Source organism: Vanacampus margaritifer, chromosome 11, assembly GCF_051991255.1.
Source record: "Vanacampus margaritifer isolate UIUO_Vmar chromosome 11, RoL_Vmar_1.0, whole genome shotgun sequence".
Taxonomy (NCBI): domain Eukaryota; kingdom Metazoa; phylum Chordata; class Actinopteri; order Syngnathiformes; family Syngnathidae; genus Vanacampus; species Vanacampus margaritifer.
The window spans coordinates 20,319,271-20,342,630 of NC_135442.1; the positions used below are offsets into that span (position 1 = coordinate 20,319,271).

Genomic DNA, 23,360 nt, shown 5'->3' on the forward strand with positions numbered 1-23,360 from the left:
ATAATGCTATGTTTAGCTGAAGTGGGCCATAAGTAACATTTTTTTTGACAGACATGTTGAAATATTTGCTGGTATGACTGATATACGTATGAGTGATAATCGCCGAAGTGGCCAAAACATTCTTAATTAAAATTTAACTGCACTAATAAACTAACCACCAGAGGTAAAATATAACCTCTCCTTTTGAACAGATGTGCTGTTTTTAATATCATGACATGACAACGACAATATTGTGGTAATTTAATATCAGGATATCACGATATTGGCGTTATCGTTACATCCCTATTCACTATACTATTTTATTATTGGTAAAGCTTTTTTTTTTTTAATCGTGTGATCAGCTTTGTTTTCCTCGATTCAGCATTGTTTTTGATAGTGCCTTATCCAGAAATGGATTCGGGTTTCTGGTTGTCTATAGATTTTTAGCTGTTGTAGCTTTGGCTATAGCACCACCTGTTGCTTTGGCATTCACTTGATAGCCTGTTAGCAGATTTTTCTGTCGACTCAAACTCATGGAACTTGGCGAGGGAGGAAATATTTGTGTTCATGGGAGAAGTGAATGGAAACCTGTGATTGATTAATCCAGTTTATTAAAGAATTAGTCTCAGTACTTAAGTCCATATATTTGGACATCCTTTGATAGTGGCCTATTTTTTATGGTGGTTTTAAAATATCATCTCCTGATTTTCAGACATGTTTCCATGCTTCATTTATCTGCCGAAGCGTCAGCGGCGGTGCCAGCTAAGCAAAGATCCATTCGGATCTGAGAAGTTTTCCGGATTTGGGAAACTGACGGATGAAGAGAACTGATGGGAAACACATGTCGCCACAGGATGACACACTCCACTGCGGCTTCAAGAAATATTCTCCCCTCTTTGTTTTGTATTGTTTTCACTTACTAAGTGCGGAAGTATGTGTGTGCGTGTGTGTTTGCACATTCATGTGTGTGTGTTGCCGTGTACCTGTTGGACGTCCTGCTGAAACACACACAGCTGCAGTCTCTGATGCAGTCGGACCTTTCGATGCTGCCAAATGTTCTCCAGACGGCGCTGATGGTGGAGCACTTCATGGACCACATCCAGTATACAATGAACCTGCACACAAAAATACAACATTCATTCCTTTCTGCAAAAAAATCCATAAAGAAAGAAAATGTAATTGGGGCATTGGGTTAAGAATTATTTTTCATCAATTATAAGTGGTTCAGATAACCCATGGATGGGAAGATATTTTCTCTTTGACAGTTTCTTTTGCGGCTGTTGTTTACATTTCTCGATGAATCGTGCATTAATTAATAAATAATAATAATAATAATAATAATAATAATAATAATTAATAAAGCAAGACTCGGATCTTGGACAGGGGTGAGAATTGGGTGTGAATTCGTGTTAATGTACAGGAATAACAAATACAAGAGATATTTGCATGTCCGCCTGTGACAAAATATTTGTTACTACGTTTATACTGTATATAATATGTACTGATGACTGACTGTATAGAATACCTAAAATTTCAATTTATTGCCATTTTCAGTCACTTCAAATATGAAAGTTAAAAAAAAAAAGTTTGATTATTGTGTAGAATTTCCTGACAACATTCCGTGTCCTTGAGACATATGTCAGGTATTCTATGAACGTACAGAATGGTGCAGATCCAGATTAGGAATGTTTGACCTTTACTGAGGTCTGCCCTCTACTGAGTTAATTGTTTTGAAAAGTTACCAACCGCTTTGGAGTAGTTGGCAGTGGCCGTCAGAGACTCTGAGTTGCCGGGACTGAGAGGTCTTTGCAGGACGTCCAGAAGAGCTTTTCCATCCTGACTCACCTGGACACATATAAGGATGAATGAAAAGTGGGGACGCGATGAGAGAAGAACAGAAAGAAGTTGTACTAAGCCAGCATTGCCCAATCATTAATAGGCGACGGCACATACTTTACATTATAAATATCTCATGGCACACAAGGAAACAAAAATGTCACAAAAATAATTTTGATTGATCGAATGATGAACTTGTCTCAATTTACTCCCAAATCCAGAATGTAATCTAGGCTTGTTTATTTAAATACAAAGCTATATACTGTTTAAGGATGGGCAAGTACTGATACCAGGCATCGGTTTTGGGCCGATACCAGGCACAGTTCATGGTATCTGTACTCGTGACTGTTATCGATACTCGTATCAGCCCGGGCTCTTCTGGCCATTTTTCTGTCAGGAACTGTCAGAGGATTGAACGTTTTGTTCCGACTCGTTCGTTTCCTGACTGTCTCCTTATGAGGTAAAAATTTTCCATTACATTACTTCCGGCAGTGCCATTTTGGCGTGCGTTATTGAGAATAAATAAGTACTCTAGCTGTGAGTAATATTACATATATCTGTGGTTCAATGCGTGATATGTTTGTAGCTCACGTAACTTCGCCGTGTTTAATTGCCTCGTTCACGTTTGCCGCGCGCTTAATTGCCTCGTTAACGTAGTAGGAGCTCGTAGATCGTGAGTTCGTTCCTCAAACCTTGAGTGACTTTTTTTTTTCCAATTCTTTATTTTATTCTCTTCCAAGTATAAATATTAGCCTACTCTAAAACAGAGTCTATTTGTTCCCACTCTAAATTGAGTCAAATTTACTCTAAATAGTCACATTTACTCTATAAAAATTACTGTGTACCATCTAGTGAAAGAACAATTCAGTGTTCTGACAAATAAGTCAGCCGCACACCAAGCGACACAGTCGAGCTTCACACAGCGTGGGGGGTACTGCAAGAAAAAGTACCCTGGCACAGGCTGTGCCCCCATGTAAGCATTCTCCCACAGAACAAATCCATAATCAGAAGCCAACAAGCCAGCTGGAAGGAACAAGATCTTATTGATCGAAGTCCAATGAAGAAGTGTCATGGCACTCAGTGGACTCTGACTGCTGGAATAATTTAGGACGTCATCTCTTGTACATGCGCAGCGTTCCCTCACATGGGTCCGATGTCGCAGGTCGCAGCACAAAATGGGGGACACCACAGTGGATGGCCCCCCTCTTCCCCTTCCTTTTTTTTGTAGGGAGGGGCAGCTGTGCCTGGCAAGATGATGCCTTCTTTGTGCTACTGCTGCTATGAGGAGGCTTCCACATATAGTGCCAAGTTTACACTAGCTTTCCATAGGCGTTATTTGCGTTAGTGAATTAGCCGTTTCTCCATCAAAAATATGCATATTACCTCATTTAAATACACGCAAATACCACCGGCGTACCAAGACGCATTCTGTTTGACAGCGCAGTTAGTGACACATGTGACCATCTGCACGTGCTTTGTGAATTTGACACACTGTATTTACTCCACGCTCTAAAAACAGTTGGGTAACCCAATTATGGATCAAAAATGGACCGATCCACTTTATGGCTCAATTTGACCCAACAGTCTGGGTTGTTTTATACAAAATAACCCGATTTTTTGACCCAAGTAAAGGATCTGACCAATATTTATGAGTTGTTTTAGATTAAAAGACCCATTTCTTGAATTAAAGGTGGATCAAATTGACCCAAGTAGAGGATCGGTCCATTTTTTACCCATATTTGGGTTATTTTTGACTCAACTGTTTTTAGAGTGCATTTTTACCGGTTAGCGCCGCGCAAAAGACACTCAAACCATTAGTGGATTTGGCCCTCATTTACTTACGGCTTGATTAGTTATGTGATGTTTACTTACTGTCGATAGGTCAGATGAGACCTTCAATCAGAATAATTTCAATCAGAATGACAAAAAAGTCTGCATGTAAACATGGCCAATGATCTTGGACCAGATCCAAAAGGTCAAGCAGTAAAAGAGTGACCATGTCATCTGGCCTAACCACACCAGTTGATTACCTATACCATTCCTTCCGTATGCTCTCCTGTATCAAGAACTTGGATGCATCCTGCTTAATTTACCAGCAGATGTACTTTGTCCTCCAAGACTTTAACACAATGTGACAGCAGATACAAATAGGAATCATTATAAGGGGGAGGGGGTGTCATTTATCCAACGGCTTTGTAGCAGCAGCCTTTGAGATAATCCTCAGTAGGGCAAGACAAATGGTTGACAGGATCAAACTACCATCTGGTCAGAGACTATCCCCATTGAGGAGCAACGTGGATGACGTGACCAGCCTCCTTCAGAAGGCACCATGTACATTTAGATTACTGAAAAAGACAGATGAGTAGATGGCTTGGTTAGGAATGAAACATAAGTCTGCCAAGTGATGTAGAAAGAAAGCCATAGCCAAAGATGACCTATACGTCAGGGGAGAGAAAATGCCTCTTTTGTCTGAATAACTTTTCAAAAGCCTGGAGAGGTACAGTAGTAGTATAATGCCGACCTATCAAACAGATAAGGAGAACTGTCATGAAGGAGCTCACGGATTTCCCAAAGACAACTCCATGAAAATTAAAGAACCATCAAGAGTTCCTATATTGTCCAAAAAAAGACCATTCAAACATAGGTTGAATAAGCTGTCAGTCAGCTGTCAAACTTTTTCCGCTGACCGGGAGCGGGACACAAGGGCTCACCTGGACAGGAAGTTTCAGTTCCCCATTGATATCATTATTATTTGGTACAACGAGGCAAGATTGGTGCACCTCATTAAGGTGCTGATTCCATTGACTTGAGTCTGACTTCAAGTGCAAGAAGACCAAATACAGGGCCCACCATCTAGCCAGTTGATGTCAATGGGGCTCTCAATCATATGCCTCTTGAGGGATGCAGAAGAAGAATGGCATTTATTTATTCAAACCCCAAAAATATGTAAAACCGTTTTTAAGTACATGTTTACACGTTTTTATGGGGGGGTGGGGGGGGGGTATGCAAGAGCATATGGAAGGTTTTGATAAAGCTTCTGACATGAAGCAATGGTAGTTATTTAAAAAAAAAACGGCCAGCAGGTGGCAGCAGAGTATAAGAGATCAGCCAGGGCCATGTTACAACAAGCTCTTTTTGTCAGTTTTCACCACGAATGTGAATATTGACGAAACTTAGCTATAGTCTCATGCTAATTGCTGCAAAACGGAAACAGATAAAAATATACTTTGTTTTCCTGAAGAAAGAAGAGACTCTAATCTTTCTTTTGGTAAGTAGGTCCATGTTTTTATACAAATAGAACACAATATTCTGTGGCCTTACAAATCAGTCAAAGTCCAGTAAAACAGCTGGGAGCGAAGGGGGTTGCTTCGGTGAAAATGGCTGGGAGTGAATGAGCCCAATTGACTTCGAATTTAGATGGCTATAAACTAAAATGTGTTTCTCAAACTCTGAAAAGACATTTAAACGTTTTAGAGCACCGCAGAAATTGTTTCTGCAGTCTGGAGCTTTTGCTCGGGGTTCTGGTTGTAGTTTTCTTGAGGTTCTGGTGCTTTTTACCTCAGTGTAGGCCTGTGTGACCTGCTCGTAGAGGCTCTGGTGGCGGTGGACGGCCAGCTCTAGCTCTTGCATCTCGGTTGGGAGCCCCCCCTCACTGCAAACCTTGCACCAAGCCTCCACTTCCGACAAGAACTAAACAGACAAAGAAATGGGATCAGACGAGTTGTTCGGTAACTGAATGAAAACTCCTCATTAGACCAATTTCGTTAGGTATTTCGTTGTCGTCAAAATTACTATTGAAGAAAGTCTAGGACTTTTTATTCTGCTCACCTGTTCCGCTTTTTGGTGGAAAACAGCAGACATGGCAAGGATGGTAGAGCGTTCATCAAGAGCGGCAGCGAAGCTTTTCCAGTCCAGGTCCAGCTGACTTGATATCTGTTTAATTTGTGTGGAGGCGTAGTGTCCTGCCTCCGCTAGGCGACTCGCTACTGACATGATCCTGTTGATGTTGACGTAAGCATTCTAGAAGGGAGAAAAATGCAACAATATGGCACCTACTGTATCCTGTATAGAATCATTGTGTGAGTTGAGGGAGTGTGTCTGTGTGTTCTTTACCATGGAGTTCATGGCAAAGTGGTTGTGTTGTGTCTGCAACTCGGTGGCGTGTTGGTACGCTCGACCGATCTCGGTATGGCTCTGAAGGAACAACTCCTTGTTGTGGCTGATCCAATCAAACATCTGCAAACAGAACGATTGGTTATCGCTAACAGCTAGTTTAGCGTCATCTCACTTCCCCATGAGACCACAGTTATGGGCTACAATGGGCTCTTTGCACAAATTGACTACTTTCTGAACTCAGTACCACTGCTTCATTTCCTGTTTTTCATGGTTGGACAAACTGATTAATCCAGGTGTGCCTGACCTCAGTAACCACGACGACAATGGCCAGACACAACTGAATTAATCAGATTGTCATTAATCATGAAAGACAGGAAATAAAGGATTGGTATTGAGTTCAGAAAGTAGTGGATTTGTACAAAGAGCACATTATGAGTAAGGTTGTTTTCCGTTCAAAAAGCTGCTGATATGGATAACTTCAAGATTATCCAGAGAGTGCAGATGTCCTCCATGGCTTAAACATTTGTCTTGAGAAATTAATTCATACACCACCAACATCTTAATAGCTAAGAGGAGGTCATGTTTCAGCTTCTAATATTACATTTTTAGTTTTTACAGTTGTATGATGCTGAATTGTGACCTCTAATTGTCCTGTAAAGTAGTTGGTTACAATTCAGAATTCATTCAAATGATAGTTTGAGGTTTATTTGTTTGTTTTTGTTTGACTGTTTACAGTGGTTCTTTAACACTTGTACTTTCATTTCATGAAATAGGTGCCTTAATTTGGCAGCCTATTAAAAAAGCTCCACCAATTTTTCCTGCCTTTGTTCTTTTCCACACTTTCTAGCGTTTTTTTGTGCGTGGCATGGCATGTGGCATTCTTTGGTGGGGAGCATCCGTGCTTGTTCTTGTGTGCGCCTTTAGCGGCACCCTGTTCACTAGCAGCTCTGTGACCTTCCCTCTTATTTTAAACTCTCCACATATTTTGCAGCGTGCTGGCTGGCTTGCGGTGTTTTGGCCGTAGTAGTTGATTGTGTGGCTCATACTAGTGGTATTAGATTTTTTCCACTTGTCTATGACACTAAAACCAGGCGGAGTTTGGTCACCTCGCCAGCCAGATTGATAATTGTGATTCTCTCGAGGGAGTTCTTCACATTATCAATCTGGCACTTCACTAGTCAGACCCGTTTGGGAAAGTCGGGACTTGCTGTACAATACTTCGAGCTGATTGGACAATGCGGCATCTTTGCACATTTTGTTTTGACCAACCAAGGCAACGGATAAAAATCTTGTCTTCCGTCTCATCTTTTGCACAAACATCATTACCAGATACATATGCACAAAACACCTCTCACTGTTCAAATTCAACAAGAAACGGTGAGTAATTCTACGAGAACATAATTAATTTCAGCATCCATTTGTCTATTAGGTTTGTTTGGCCCTGGTTGATCGTTTGCTCTATGCTGCCACCTGCTGGCCGTTTTTGTAATAACTACCATTGCTTCAGCCATTCTCTTCAGTTCGGAGCCCGAATCAAGGCCTTCTATATGCTGTAGCATTAAAAAGCATTTTTAAAAAACTTATAAATAAAAAAAAACTTATAAATACATCTTTGGGAGCATGCTAATATTTAAAATAGAACGGTTTTTTTGGAGCAAATGAGTTAAGTGAAGTCAAGTGAGAAAGAGGACTATTCGTGTACCACTCGCCAATGGTTGAACTACAGTATCGGCGTGTTGGAAAACTGTAGTTGTTTGTTTACTTTCAGGACTTTGTTACATCTGTGGTTGTTGTTAAAGGTAAAGTCCGAAGGATTTGTTATGGCCTGTCCGGGATTTTTCTGGGCGGAGACTAAACGTTTTGCTTCCAGCAAAGCCGTGGAGGCAAGCTACTATCAGTGGCATATGCAAATTTCACTGTGTGAACCCCCGGTCCTGATTGGTGGACTGTTTCCGCGGACGTGTTAGGAGTTTGATTAATGTGTTTTGTCTGCATATGCAGATTCGTCTGTGCAAACCCACACTTCTAATTGGTGGACTGGTTTTACGCTCATTCCTGGTTGGCTGCTGTCCTGGGCTTCCTCGAGTGTCAGTTTTGAATGTTGTGTTGACAAAGAGTAATGGAAAACAATATAAAAGATAAATTGTATTGAATCGGTAAATGCAACATTAATACACTGAAGATTTCGTGCACAAGTTGTGATTGATGTAGTTTCACCCAAGTAAACAGATGTGTTGCTATCGCGGTAATGACTCATCCTTCAAGTTATGTCCTCCCAAAAATGTGCATCATTGTGAGGCCTAGGTCCTCATGCACCCTCACACTGATGTGCACCAAACTGTTGCATTTCTTCTGAAAGCTTTGTAATTATTTACTGGAGGAACACTCCCTTATCGCCGCTTTCCTGTCTGTCTGTTTTGTGCGTATGCAAGCGAACACGAGACATCAACACTTCAAGTTCTCCCAAACAAATTGAAGGAGAGGCAAAAAAAAATGACCATCTTTCGTAAACCTCACCTATAAATATTTTGTAATTTGTTGCGTTAATGTTTAACATGTACAGATAATCTCAAATTTTAGCTGATGCAAGTGGTTAGCTGATGCAAGTGGTTGATTTTTACACATACTATTCATTGAACACTAATCTCCGCTTTAGGTCATGTCACACTCAAAGATCTCATGCTCATAAACCTTTACTACTCTTCATAAGTGTTCGTAAAGTGTATCCTTCCTTACCTTTTCTGCGTCCTGCTCAAAGAGTCGTAGCTGGAAACACTGGTCCAGCTTCAGTTTCCGGACATGCCACATCTGATGGAGATGTTGCCTGGTGGAGTGGAGCTTGTCCAGCAGACTTGCCACCTGACACATACGCATTAACACACACAAAACATACAACATTTATTATACCACAATGTAGCAAAAGTAAGACGGCGTATTAGGAACTTGTATAATATATTTTTTTCCAGAGTGGGGTAATATTCAGAGTAAAAACTTGCACATTTGCTACTTTATAAAGTGGCAAATTTGCGACTTTATGAAGTGGCTAATTTCCAAGAAAAAAACTAGCAAATTTGCCACTTTATAAAGTGGCAAATTTGCGAGAGAGAAAAACTTTTTCTCTGAATATTGCCCCCACCCTCTAAAAAATATATATTTATACGTGGCCCTAATACGCCGTCACACAAAGAACTACAAATTTGGGGGATTTTAATCATCGTTTCATTACAGTAGTCACTCGCACTGCACCACTTGGAAGTATCCTGGCTTCTGTTATTTAGAAAAATTCTGAATTGGTCTATAAAAGGCACAGGTAAATCTTCAGCTACAACTCTGATGTGCCAATTTCGCAGTCCCCATGTCGCTTTTCTGTGTGTAATTTCCGTTATGGGATGAATAAAATATAGTATTTCTCCATCTAGCTATAAATTTATCAAAAACTACTGAATGGGCGTGGTGGAACATGTTACCTTGGGAACGAGGCTCTGGAAATCAGCAGAGCCGGAGATGCAGCTCCTCCCCGAGTAACCGTCACTACATCGAATACACTGTAGCAAGCGCTGGCCTTCCCGGTCCAAATCTTCCACAGGAGCTTTCAGCACCTTCAGCAGAGTTGGTGGAAAAGATGATGAGCACTAATAATGTCAAAAACGATGGTGATGTTGATAGATGGGCCAAGCAAAACCAAGGTGAAGTATGATGAGGAACATTTTAGTTCAGCTGCATAACACATTTTATGAATAATTTTCTTCACAAGGCAAGTAAGTAGCATGTTGGTAGTGCTCACCTTCTTCTTTAGCTGTGTGTGCTCTTCTATTAGCCGACGAGAGCCTTCAACATCAGAAGGAAATTCTTTCTTGGACAATACCTCCTTGGACATGAAGCAAGTAAATTTCAGTTTTCCCTACATTGCATCATCCTTCAAGTCACACAGTCAGCACTCTATAATGCATCTACCTGAAGCCACCCCCAATCCATGGAACAATCAAAGCACATTTACGTTCAATGACATTCAACCATCCAACCGACCATCATTTCATCAAGGCATTCACACAAATATTGCACATCCATTCATCCAGTCAGTCATCAGGTCATCAATCTGTTTATCAGTTCAGTTTCAGTTAGTGGTGCAACGGATTACAAATGTCACGGTTTAGATCGGAACACGGATTTGAGTCACGGATCGGATCGTTTTTAGGATCAGCGACAACGGAAAAAAAGAAAAGATAAATAGTACTTTGTCTTCATTTATTTTGTAAAATGCTTTTCTCCATTAAATAAAAAAAATCAATTCAAAATGTCTAATATAGCCATTTAGGATTTAGTGTCTTCATTTATTTAGCAAAACTTTTTTTGTCACTAAATAACAATAAAAAAAGCAATTCAAAATGTCTAATATAGCCGTTTAGGATTTAGGAACACAACTTTAAGTGCAATATAAGGCTCATTTTATACATGGTCCATGTGTAAAACAACAAGGTACTAAGGGCTTAAAGGTGTGTTGCTAAGATTTAAACGGCTATGTTTGACATTTTGTGTTGAATGTTTTTCTTTTTAATGGGCAAAAGTGTTTTATAAAAGCAGTGTTTCCCACACCATGTTAATACTTGGGTGGGCTACCCAAGTAAACTAGCCACCATCCAAGATGTTTTCAAGGAAATATGATAATAAGGGGGGAAAAAAGTGTTGCGAACAGATATTCCCGCATGTAACGTTTGTTCGCCGTCACTCACTTGTGGATCTTGAGGCTAGAGGAGACGCAAGTAACACGACTGAGAACATCTGAAGCACCACAAAAAACAGAACGAGCAACCGATACCGGGCAGCGTCGTCCTCCATGGCTTCCGTGTTTTGGTTATGTGTTGTTTTCCCCGCTCTACTATTGTGTCGCAGCCGGTTATGCGCTACTTCCGCCCAGTGTTCCAGATGCACATTAGAGGTGGAAACACAGTGCGTGTGTGGTTTAGGCTGAGCTGACCCGCCAGAGAACCGAGCAGTGCGGAGCTGGGCTCCAGTGGAAATACACTATAAAACAGAAGTCAAGCTAGCCATCACGCCACGACGTGGACCACCTTCAAAGTAAAAGTCTACTAAGGCTATTTGCATTGCAGTCAATGTATTATTTGGTTAACTTTATTTTGAAGTTAGTCTGAATGTAAGGGGTGTGTTACGTTGAGTATGTTTCAGCTTCCTTGACGTGTCTGAATGGTGTCCACTGTGAATGCGCACTTTGTTGTTCTTGCCCCCCCCCCCCCCCCCCACCAAACAATTCGCAGATCCTGCGCGATCCGAACCGTGGGGCCTGATCCGAACCGACCACAGATCAATAAAGATACGTTGCACCACTAGTTTCAATCCATCATCCCACCTGCAAGTCTTCCAAACGGGACAAGAGATGAACCGCATTGGACATGAACTCCTCCAGGGAGACTCTCAGGTCCATCCACTCGTCGTGGTTGTAATCCAGGGAGCCTTCAAAATCATCCGTCAGTTGCGAGGGATCCACCAACTTGGCCAGACCTTCCACTGACACCATGCTGGTCTGATGGAAAGCAATTTGGAGAGCCCTCAGCAGGAGATTGTGTCGCTTTTCACATTTAATGAGACCACTCACTTCAAAGGAGAACTTTGCACTGCCAAAGTTGGTCTTCTGCTTCTGCCAGAAGTTGTCCGGTTTGATGATGAGCGCCACGCAGATCTCGACCGGGAAAAACTCCTGCAGCGTCTTCAACAGAGGCTTGATTAGCTCCCACTTGGAGCCCCGCATGTCAATGATGACAGTGAAGCCTCTCTTGCAAACATCCTCACTACAGTCAAGACAAGGCAAGAGTATGTTTGTTAGCGCATCAGGTGTTACCAAAGAAGGCTTTTCTCATTCAGTCTGCAACAGATAGACAGGCGTATAAGCTAACATGAAAGGACAACACTTTGTCATGATTTCCAGCAAGAATCACAAATCATTTTGCGCTTCAGTTCCATGTATTACCAACTGGAGTCACCTGCAGTCACCCTCACCCCACTCACTCTTCATGTAAATTCATGTAGTCTGCCTCAAGGAAACGCAAGGTTCCCCAAGTCACCATGGAAACTGCAGTTGGATTAGCACAGCGTGGCTAATACGAAAGAATAACACCAATTACAGGCCACTTTGGTCCTGCTCTTCTGTGTTCTTACTCGCCAGGTACATATGTTGAGAGGATGTTTTTCATTTTGACATGAACAAAATTAACTACACAACACAGCTATTTGTTTGATGTATGTTTGCCGATGTTTCCTCCAGGCAGTCTCACCCAGTTCAATACAAAATGGGATAGTTTGACCTGCACTGTTAAAAAAGAAAAAAAAAACAGTAATATAACTGAATTTTACTTTTGGGTTCTTTATTTTTAAAATACCATTTAACTTACAAAATTAACTCATGTCAAATGTAAAATAACATTAAATCAATGTAACTGTAAAAACACACAATAATTCTATTCTTTTAGAAAAAAACTCCATTACAAATACATATATTGATTGTTAAAATACGTTCACAAATATATCGTAATTTCACAAATACAAATACACATATTTGTCTGTTCTTTAATGGAATAAAAAGTAAAGTAAAAAGTAAAACCCTAAAAAATGAAAAAAACATTTACATTTACTGAGAAATTAATAGTAAAAATATGTAATTTTACCATCATTTCTTTGTGAGTTGACTTTTTTTTAAGCGAAAATAACAACAATTTGGCTTGACCGAGATATAGGGAAAGAGGAACGCTTGAAAGGGTGAATAATATGCAAAGCAAAGAATTGGATTTACGGATGCTGGCCCTGCTTTAAGGCAACAGCACTACCAAGTATACATTTCATGTGATCTAAAATTTTAAACAACAGTGGTTGCGTGGGTCATTGGTAGAGTGGTTGTCTGGTATCCCTGAGGTTGTGGGTTCAATCCCCTTTGTAAACATGTTAAAGTATTGTTGAGCAAAAATACTAAACTCCTAATGCTGTTATCAGAAGGTGAATGGCTAGTCAAAATGTAAAGTGGTTTAAGAGCCTTGTAAGGGGGAAAAATGCTATATAAATGAATTACCCTAACACTAAAGCGTTGCCATTTTAAACCCAATATCAAGTTTTTCAACAGTTATTGGACATATTTTGAAAGAACAATCACATTATTTTTTTGTCATATACTATTATTACATCAAACACAAATTATTAAACATTTTTCCATAAAATAACTAATAACTGATAACATCCAATTTCTGTAAATTTAAGCATTATTTGTAATGCAATGTTTACTTCCAACAAACCCATGGTAAATCAGAAATATAGTGAAATTTTAGTGGAAGACCATTAAATATGATACATGTGGTACAATACAGGTGCGTAGACTAGTAAATATGATGTATATATGGGACATTACCAGTAGATAGACCATTAAATATGGTTACGGTACATATAACATTAAATATATACTGTACATTAAATTGGAGCTACATGCCAAGGACCTGATGTCAACATACAATTTTTGGGGGTTGTTTATGCAGCAGTTGTCTTCAGCCTGTCTTGTAATATTGTTGGACTGTTCAGGCTAGCTAGCCAAGGCACTAAATAGGCTTGAAGTGACACAGTGTGTTGACAAGAGTCTGCTGCTAACACTGGAGCGCTTTCATGCTGATGCAAATCAAACACAGGGCTCCATCTGCTGCTTTGATTCCACCATCAAGCGCTCCAATGGCCACTTCATCCTCCTTCCATTTGGCATAATTCCCTCCATCAACGCATTTACTTAAGAGAAACAAGCATTTCTGATAGGAAGAATGTGTGTATGTGTGTGAGTGCATCCGTGTGTCTACCTGGGAACAGTAGACAGGTATGTGACCAGCCTTCTTAGGTCCTCCTGTTTTATTCGGTCGTGGTTGCTTCGTGCAGGGAACGTCAAGATGGGTCCTCCTCGTTTGTCCCGCCCACCTGCACGCATACATGAATATTTAGTTTCAGGATTCAAACAAACATCCATCCATTTTCTTAACCGCTTTTCCTCACAAGGGTTGCGGGGGGAGCTGGAGCCTATCCCAGCTGGCTTCGGGCAGTAGGCGGGGTACACCCTGAACTGGTTGCCAGCCAATCGCAGGACACACAGAGACGAACAACCATCCACACTCACAATCACACCTATGGACAATTTGGAGTGTTCAATTAACCTGCCATGCATGTCTTTGGAATGTGGGAGGAAACCGGGGTACCCGGAGGAAACCCACGCAAGCACTACCAAATTTTATGGGGCTGGGTTTTAGGGCTGATAGATCAACATGATGGTACCAACTACCGAGACAATTGTTAAATGTAAAGTTTCACCTGGATGAACATGACTGCTAAATTTGGTGTGGGAAAACTCTAATAAACATGAATAGTTTGGCCTAAGAATAATAATAATGAAGCAAGAACAAACAAAGCAATTACAAGAGGGTCTTTGCATTACGTCCTCCGGCCTAAAGGAGCCACAAAGCTCAGTGTGCAAATCGCGTTCGGGTCAGCTGAGTGGCGAGTGCAGCGAGGCGCTTTTCGCATCTGCTTGTTTTGGCACACACACTCATGTGTAACGCCTGCCAGATGCGAGAATTTCACATAAGTCATATGTTCAGGGTGTTAAGCGCCTTGGATGATTTTCCCTGGCCGTTTCCTGCCTGGGCAAATCCTGCAGGGAGGGAGGACGCTAATGATTTTTTTCTGTAAGCCCATTTGTCTACTGTAGTTAGCCCCCTCCAAAAAGTTTTAGCCTTCTTTCCAGCAAATGGTACACTTTGTTCAATGTTAGCAACCATATTTTTGCGTTTCCATTGTCAAATGTTTTAAATAGAACCATTTTTAAAGCCCCGCTAATTAACCTTTCAACCTTGAATTCATATTTTCATAATTCTACTGATGAAACATTGACTTACAGTTAGATTAATGAAACCTTTGTCATGGCCTGAGGGTGTCTGTATCATTTTTACTGGCAATAAAAACGTATGTCTACGCGTGATTACTGTTATCATGGAGAAGCTGCAAAACAACCCAAGAAACAAAGATTTTTGTCTGAGGAGACAACAATATTAAGCCTACCTGGATAAAAGCACAGTACAGGATTTCACTCGGTGGCATACCAACGCTGCCTTTGCGGGACTTGGCTCTTTCCATGCTTTCCATGCTCAAATCAAAATGTTTATGCTAATGTTAGCAAAAAATACCAATCAGCTTGATAGTTTGCCTTTCCACACTGACTCGACCAGCCACGCAACATTCAAAAGTTGTGTGCTTTTGTGTTTACGAGTGCTTGTGAATGCATTGCGGGAAGGTACAGAGGGGGGGCGCAGCGTTTGTGTGTATACAATAAAAAAAAGTTACGATTACACAACCAGTTGCTGCTGTTAACATACTTGAGAAACGTTCCAGTGCTGTATAAAGAAAAAATTGAAAATAGCTACTCGAAACAATGTAATTTGGACATCCGGATTTCACGACAAAATGTGCTGTTCCTTTTGGGAAATGTGGTCCTCATTCAAGGGAAAACAATACGGCTTTTGTCCATACGGTGCCGCCATAATCAAAGAAAACGGAATCTTGCTTTGTATTGCTTTAAATGGAACAATTTTGGTACCACTTTGTACGAAAATCGCAGAGTAACTTAATTATTCAACAAAAACATTGTCAAAATATTTAACTGTAATCAAAAAAACTGTACTGCCTGTTTGCACATTACAAATACATAATAAGCATCTGGTTAAAGCCATATAATACCATACATATATTGTCCATTTTTTGTTTTTGTTCAAGCATGAAACAAACATCATGTTGCACTGTAGTCAGGAAACTCGTTGTGAGTAAACCGACATCGCCTCTGCTGGTTGTAACCATGTATTGCACCCCATTTTGCCTCAACTGCTACATGACAATTGCAAAGATACAGCCAAATTCTTCTTAATAATTAATACGCTATTATGTCCATCCACAATCAGTAGTTTTGCTTCACCTCAAGTAGAAGTGTTGAGCTACACAAAAAGCGCTCTGCTAATTGGTAGACAGAGAATTGTATACCAGATTAGGGTTGACTGTCCCAAACCATACTGTGGTAGCAAAGAAGTGTTGACATTTAGCTCTGCACAAAAGAATTATGCAAATGTGTCCTTTGGAGCTCTGTGTGTAAAGTAGCTCAGAAGCTTGCTTCTGCTGTCTTTCTTCTCGTTACACATTTCTGATGATTTGAGCGCAGCACTTTGTACTTCTTACGCTTCATAACACCGGTCAAATGAGCGCGAGCACGAGTGAGTTCCAGACTTCTTTTAAGCATGTTGGATTCAATCAAAGAATCAAATGACAGATTATTGGCAGCGTGGTTGACCGTTGGTCAGCATATCTGGCTCACAGTTCTGTGGGTCTGTTTGAATCTCGGTTCAGAGTACACTGCTTTGCTCTCATTTTACAAAACCATGCATGCTAGGTTTAGTGAAGACTGTAAATCAGTTTTCCACTATCCTGGTCCTTGAGGGCCGGAGTGCTAAGGGTTTTAGATGTGTCTGTCCTACAACATACTTGATTTATATAATCAGCTCATCAGAAAGCTCTGCAGAAGCCTGATAATCATCCTGATCTTTAGAATCAGGTGTGCTAGAGGACAGAAACATCTAAAACTTGCAGGACTCCGGCCCTTGAGGACCAGGATTGGGGAAGCCTGCTCTAAATCCTAATACTGTAGGTGAGAATATGTCTGTGAATGTCTTTTTGCCATTTAATTGACTAAAGATCAATCCAATGATTTCACATGTGACCTCAATGAGGACATTTGCGCTCCAAAATGGATGAATAAACGGTCATTTAACTCATTCACTCCCAGCCATTTTCACTGACTATGTTTACATGCAGGCAATAACCCTTTTAAAACCCGTCCGTCCTTCACCCCCTTACATTGCGTTATTCCAAACACCATTTATACGGGGGTAACTCTGTCAACTTGCGCATGTAAACGTGTTATTCCGATTGTTCCAGAAACCCGAATTCTGACCATAACCCGAATATTGCCTGCATGTAAACATAGTCACTGAAGCAACCTCCTTCGCTCCCGGCTGTTTTACTGGATTTTGACTGATTTTGCAAGGCCCACAGAATATTCTGTTCTATTGCTATAAAAACATGGAACCTACCAAAAGAAAGATTAGAGTCTCTTCTTTCTTTAGGAAAAAATTGTATATTTGTATGTTTCCGTTTGCAGCAATTAGCATTAGAATATAGCTAAGTTTCATCATTAGTCGCAAACATGTTGAAAACACTGGGGGGAAAGAGCTTTTTGCAACATGGCCCTGGTTGATCTCTTATACTCTGCTGGCCGTTTTTTGTAATAGCTGCCATTGCTTTAAGCGACCTCTTCAGGTCAGAGGCTACATTAAATTTTATGTATGCTCTAGTATAAAAAAAATGTCTTTTTTTAACTAAATATACTAAATAAAAAAATATGTAAGATACTTTTAGAGTTTGATTACTAAATACACAGCAAGGTTCAGAGAAAAAAAAACTAAATGGCCAATAAGAGCACACCTATTTGACATTTGTTTGAAGTAAATGACATGTTTTATGTTTTTTACATTTTTAATATAGTTTCATTGAAGAATTCAAACACAAAAGCTAACGAGCGCCATTAGGGCAAAAATATAGCCATGCATACTAGCAGACCTATCACGGCATCATTCCATATTGCATTAACCATGTAGAACCAAACAACTACTGAATATAAAGCAAAATGAAGGTTTATTGCAAAAGCCAAGTTCCATAAGCATTTTATTGTTACCATTGCACGCAGTTATCTCCATAAAAGCCATGTATTTAGTCATGGCGAACTTGTCACTCACTGCACTGTACGACCCCAAACATATCTGTACCTGCTATTCCTTGTTAACAACACTGCTAATATATCTTTGATTGTGCTTGAAAGTAAATGTAAAATAGGACAATTGAGTGAAACAGTTGAAGAGAGATCAAGTCATGAAATTCTCTAATGATGCGTCAGCCTTAATTATCTCGTCACTAACATCCTGTTGGTTCTCCCACAAGATATTTGAAGTGAACAATGGGAGCGGGGTCTTAAATTGGAAGCTGATTTGTTTGTTTTTTCTTGTCTTTTGTTTTCTGTTCCACAAACAACAGCCCACCAGCTAAACCAGGTGAGCTAAGAAGGAATAATTGTAATGGTCTTAAACAACTTTGTCCACTGTTTCCATTGTGAATCTTTGTGCTAAATTACCTTTACTCTGTGATATGTATGTTACATTAGCATCCATCTTGTTTTGTTTTGAATTATTTCTGTCACGGTCAGCTGTGGCTTTGGACCAAAGTGTGGTGGGGCAGAGCGAGGAGGCCAAGGTAACGTCCAAAAACAAAAGGGTTTTATTGATTAAACAAAAACAAGGTGGTGCACAACATGCCGACAAAAAACAACAAAGTCCTTAATCAAAGCAAACTCAAATGGCATAAAATAAATACACCAACACTAATGAGACACACCTGGGGAACACAATAGGCTGAGGGCACCGATTGGTCAGACACACTGGGAAGGGAAGAAACACAGGTGGACGTGATCAGACATAACGAGACAAGGGGAGAACTCAGGAACACATGACAAACACCAACCATAGACAAAAACACCAAACATACCCATAATAAATAAAATCCAACCCCTACAAAACCGAAACATAACAATTTTATTGTATCACTGATCTGATCGATTTAATTTTCAAAGGAATGCCGTACACCCCGACTATGAAAAATCTGTATTTCAACTTAATATTGACCCCTTCTTAAAATAATCGCCTAAGTCATTTTTTTCCCAGATTTTTCAGGAAACACAAAAATTTAACCATAATTTTAAAAGGGTGTCGATATGTATTATTTGGACATTTAATGGGCCATTTCATACAAGTTTAATAGCACAAGATTCATATTCAGACCTAGAAGAAAGCGCTGCACAGCATTCCGAAAAGATATGGGAAAACCCTTCCCCTTTCGAGCCAATTAAAGTAAGTCTGCCAACTAGCAACATTTTGCCACCTCAACAAGTACTTCAGGCTTAAGTTTCATTTGAGTTGGAAAATTAATAATTCTGTTTGACAGTGAGGGAACACTGACCATTTGTTGTTCTTTGGCGTTCAATAATAATAAAAAGGTAATTGATCGTATTATTGGTCTCCTTGTTATTAAAGCTTGTAACAAAATAAGTTAAATAAATGTGTGGCATGAATGTGAAAGGAGCCCTTATGGGTAAAATCAGAAACACCATAATCAGCCCAGTGGGCCCCAGATGGGAGATAAATGGGTTGGCCAAGTGTTTTTTAGCTAGGGCCCATTTGAGGCCCAACTTGAGCCCATCTGCACAGCAAATATTGGTTAAAAATACATGGTGATTCACAAAGAAAACCTACTTCAAAAATGAAAACTATAAGAAAACTCTAGCTTGGACACACGTGTCGTACATACGGTACCTTCAAGTTTTTATTTCATGTTTTACAGTGCTCAATGTGGCTACCACCAGCAGCACGTACAATATCAAGCCAGTATGAGAATTCCTCTCAAACCTCAGGATGTTGCAGTCCACCGTATAGTTGATTGAACTTCTAACTGGGACCCAGATGGGGCCCATTCATAGCCCATTCCATACCCATGTGGGTTTTAGCTAGGGCTCATATGAGGCCGACCTTTAGCCGAATGTAGGTTTTAGCTAGGGCCCATGTGGGGCCCTCCTTGAGCCCATCTGGGGGGCCACCATAAAATCCTTGGCCAAAATTAACCCAGCCCAGATGGGACCCATTCACCAGCCCATATCCGCCCCACATGGGTGTGTTGACAGTGAAGGGGTGGGCGGGTTCTATGACACTCACCGGACACAAAGGCCACTTTCTCCTTCAAGACAGGTAGAACATCAGATGCCTTGATGCCTTCAGTCCTCAGAGACCCTGCAGCAAGATGACAAAAAGAAGAGACAGTCAGTGGAGCTTTACGATTTTATAATTAATCCAATTATCAGATCAACATTCCTGTGAGGGAAAAAACTCGTCGCCGCACGCTGACACAAGCGCTTTCTGAAAATGCAGTGGAAAAAGCCTTCCCGTGCTGCTTCTAATTGCCTTTCAAACAACATTTTTGTGTTTCATAACAGCAACACTTGAAACTTCAGCAGTTGTGGGACAGTTCTGCACACAGAATGTGGTTTGTAATCCACCATCATTTTGCACTTTCTCAAGATTGTAATTTTTTCTCATGAGGGCTGGGGGATGTGACCCAATGTCCAACTCCTGCTGTGCTAAAGATGAATGTTTTTAAATCCCTGTTCGGATTATAAGATGGAGTTCTCACTGCTGCCGTCACACGACTTGACACGTTGGAAAGTTTCCAAAATGTTTTTTTACTAATTGCATTGGGGAAGAAAATGTGCACTCACAATGAATGCCGTTCCCAGTAGTACAACAGTAAATTTGCACTTGCAATTAGGAATGCTAAAATTAATGCTCAACTGCATATTACCTATGCTATTCATATTTCCATTTTCCTATAATTAACCTACTTTTACACTTGAAGAATCAAAGAAAATGTGTGAGTTGTACCCCAGTTTGCTTCTATAACAGCTCATTGGTGCAAACTCATTCAAGCATGACTTTTAGAGGTGGCAAATCCAGGTCCAGAAAGTATAAACCCTGCCGCAGTTTTGCTTTAGCCCTAGGAGCTAGTTAGCTAACATCAGGGGGTAAAACCCCAAGTGGTAAATCCAGGGGCCTAATTTATAAAACTGCCGTGAGCCCCTGCGTACAAAAGTTTATAAACCAAACCCAGACTTCACGTACGCAGAAAAAAATGAGATTTATAAAGCCATGCGTAGACACATACGCACACCTGCACGCAATTTCCCTTTATAAATGCCACACGTCCCAACCGATGTGCGCAGCTGATTCAACGCCATTCCCCGCCCTAAGTCTGCTTATTTCCCCCCATATTAGGAAATGCAAATCTACTCATTAATGGATTTGCGTATTCATAAGCAGCATGTGACGGCGATCATCAAATCAATTGATTAAAAGAAAAAAAGATGACGGACAGGGAAAGACAAAAAAGAAGGCTAACCTTACCATGATGTAGGTTACATTTTTGTGAATTATAATAATAATAATATATATATATATATATATATATATATATATATATTTATATTAAAATACAAAGATGTACATTATGAAACCCTCAGGCCGTGACTGTTGGCCGCGATTATTGGCCACAGGGCTCACAGCGGCAAAAAAAGAAAAATAAAAAAATATATATTATAATAATAATAATAATAATAATAATTTGGTATGATACAAATTGTCTTTACTTAATGCACTATAGGGAAATTGAGTTGTCAACTGCAGAGGCAAAATTTAGGTGATCAATTGCTCACCTCATTATTGTTATTATTATTATTATCTATTGTTATTCCCAATGTGTTTTTTATGGATCTTCATCGAACATCACCACGGCTGTGTGGACTGCATTGTGAACGCTTATGACAGACTTTATTGACTTATTTTTTTCCTTTATTTATTTATTTATTTATTTATTTATTTGCAGGAGAAACGTCACGCTCCATAGCAAAGATGCTTGTACCTGACTGTATTCTAGCTAATTTTAATCTGTATGGTCTTGTGTCAATATAATAGTTTTATGTAGCCTTTTATACTGCAATGACGTGCTGACGGGCGGGTGAAATTACTGTAGGCGCGTAAATTTTTGCGCGGCGCGCGATGATGTAATACGTACAGTATTTGTCCACATTAGTTGTCGTTCATATGATTTATTGCATGAGGCTTTTTCAAGATAGGTGATCAATGAGAGAAGTCGAGCGTAAATTTTTTTTTAATGAAGTTCATTCGTGTGCTTTCTGCTCCGTGATGTACTTGTGTCATCGAAGCAAGTCTGGAGCAAAACAAACATTAATGTGACCCAACATCCAGGATACATGGCTTTTGAGGAATCGAAATGCACCACAAAGCTGTTTGTGTCACTGTTTTCCCATGTCTTCAGAATGTGCGGATTGCGTACGGTAGGTCCAGACTTGACGTGGCGGCGCGTAAAGATTCACGTTCATTTTGTTTTCCATAAATACCAACTTTACCGCAGAAATGTTCGTACGCAAAGTTTTGGCCTCATTTTGATCGTACGCAAGCTTTATAAATAAGGCCGCAGGTCCAGAAAGTAAATACCCTGCCACAGTTTGGCTCCAGGAGCTAGCTATCAACTAGCTAGCTAGCTAGCTAACATCAGGGGCTAAAGCCAAACTGTGGCAGGGTTTTTACTCTTTGGACCTGGATTTGCCACCTCTGATGCCTTTATGGACCTTGCTTTTGTGCAAACGAAAAAGGCTCACCCTCAAACTGTCCCCAAAAACTGCAAGCATATGACTGTCCAACATGTCTTGATAAGATGAACTGGCAATTGAGCGTCTCGCCCAACACTTGATTAATTCATTGGTTAACTCTGTCACAAAATGTCTGTCCAAGCATATAATGAAATACAGTATTTCAGTGACAAAGTCATTATTCTCAGCAGTTAGACCCGACACTCCAAACATGCTGCCCTTAGTCATTTGACATTAGATCTGATTTGATGTGCAATGAAAAACTGTTTCTGTTTTAAAGGAAGGAAGGAAAAGTGAGAAGCGAGTGTGCTGCCAACATCAGCAAGTTCGAGGGCATGCGTGTGCGGTTTATGTGAGTGTGCATGCATGTCTCAGTGTGAACGAAATTGTGTGCAGATTTTTATTTTTTCATTTTCCATTTTAACATACACAGGAAGCTGTCTGATTTGTCTCCGAGAACAAACAGAGCTACTTGAGTGTGGAATGCTATGCTAAGTCCTGTAATTAATTAAAGCAGTAAATTAATAACTGACAAATAAACAACTTTAGATTTGTTTTGTTTTGTATTAATTCAAAAATAATTGCTATAAACATATTGATTTATTGAATATCATCCCGCCGGAGGAGTTGGTTGAAGTGGCTGGGGAGAGGGAAGTCTGGGCTTCCCTGTTAAAGCTTATGCCAGAGATAAGGGGCAGATAATGGGATGGATGGATGGATGGATAACCCTAATCCCAATTCCTGGTTTCAAGCAAGTGTCTTGGAAGGTTGTCTTTATAAAGAATTGAGGTGCTGCATTTTTTTTTTTTGCATACCAAATGCCGGTATTTGGAAATTATGGTATTGTGTCATTTTTGACAGCTAAAATTCATGGTACGATATTGGTACTGGTATTTTGTGCAGACATATTCTAAACCAATCAAGACTGTTTCCAAGAGAACTGTTTCCATCTATACTGCCTGATGCTCTGGGTGCTCTGCTTCCCCAGTTGGAGCGTCTAGCACGCTCAGGCATTCACTTGTTGGGGCACTTT

The 23,360-nt window shown here is 40.2% G+C and overlaps 1 protein-coding gene across 3 annotated transcripts in view; it reads right to left on the reverse strand.

Annotated features, from left to right (window-relative positions):
* Positions 1-23,360, reverse strand: part of kalrna (kalirin RhoGEF kinase a) — a 138,971-nt gene that overhangs the window by 85,027 nt on the left and 30,584 nt on the right. For all 3 annotated transcript variants that reach the window (XM_077579218.1, XM_077579217.1, XM_077579219.1), the window contains exons 2-13: positions 19,821-19,895; positions 13,773-13,887; positions 11,543-11,735; positions 11,297-11,470; positions 9,716-9,799; positions 9,399-9,530; positions 8,668-8,790; positions 5,929-6,051; positions 5,644-5,835; positions 5,374-5,505; positions 1,726-1,824; positions 963-1,094 (exon numbers count right to left, since the gene is read on the reverse strand). In XM_077579218.1, the coding sequence (XP_077435344.1) occupies positions 963-1,094; positions 1,726-1,824; positions 5,374-5,505; positions 5,644-5,835; positions 5,929-6,051; positions 8,668-8,790; positions 9,399-9,530; positions 9,716-9,799; positions 11,297-11,470; positions 11,543-11,735; positions 13,773-13,887; positions 19,821-19,895 (1,574 nt within the window). The remainder of the gene's footprint in view (positions 1-962; positions 1,095-1,725; positions 1,825-5,373; positions 5,506-5,643; positions 5,836-5,928; positions 6,052-8,667; positions 8,791-9,398; positions 9,531-9,715; positions 9,800-11,296; positions 11,471-11,542; positions 11,736-13,772; positions 13,888-19,820; positions 19,896-23,360) is intronic.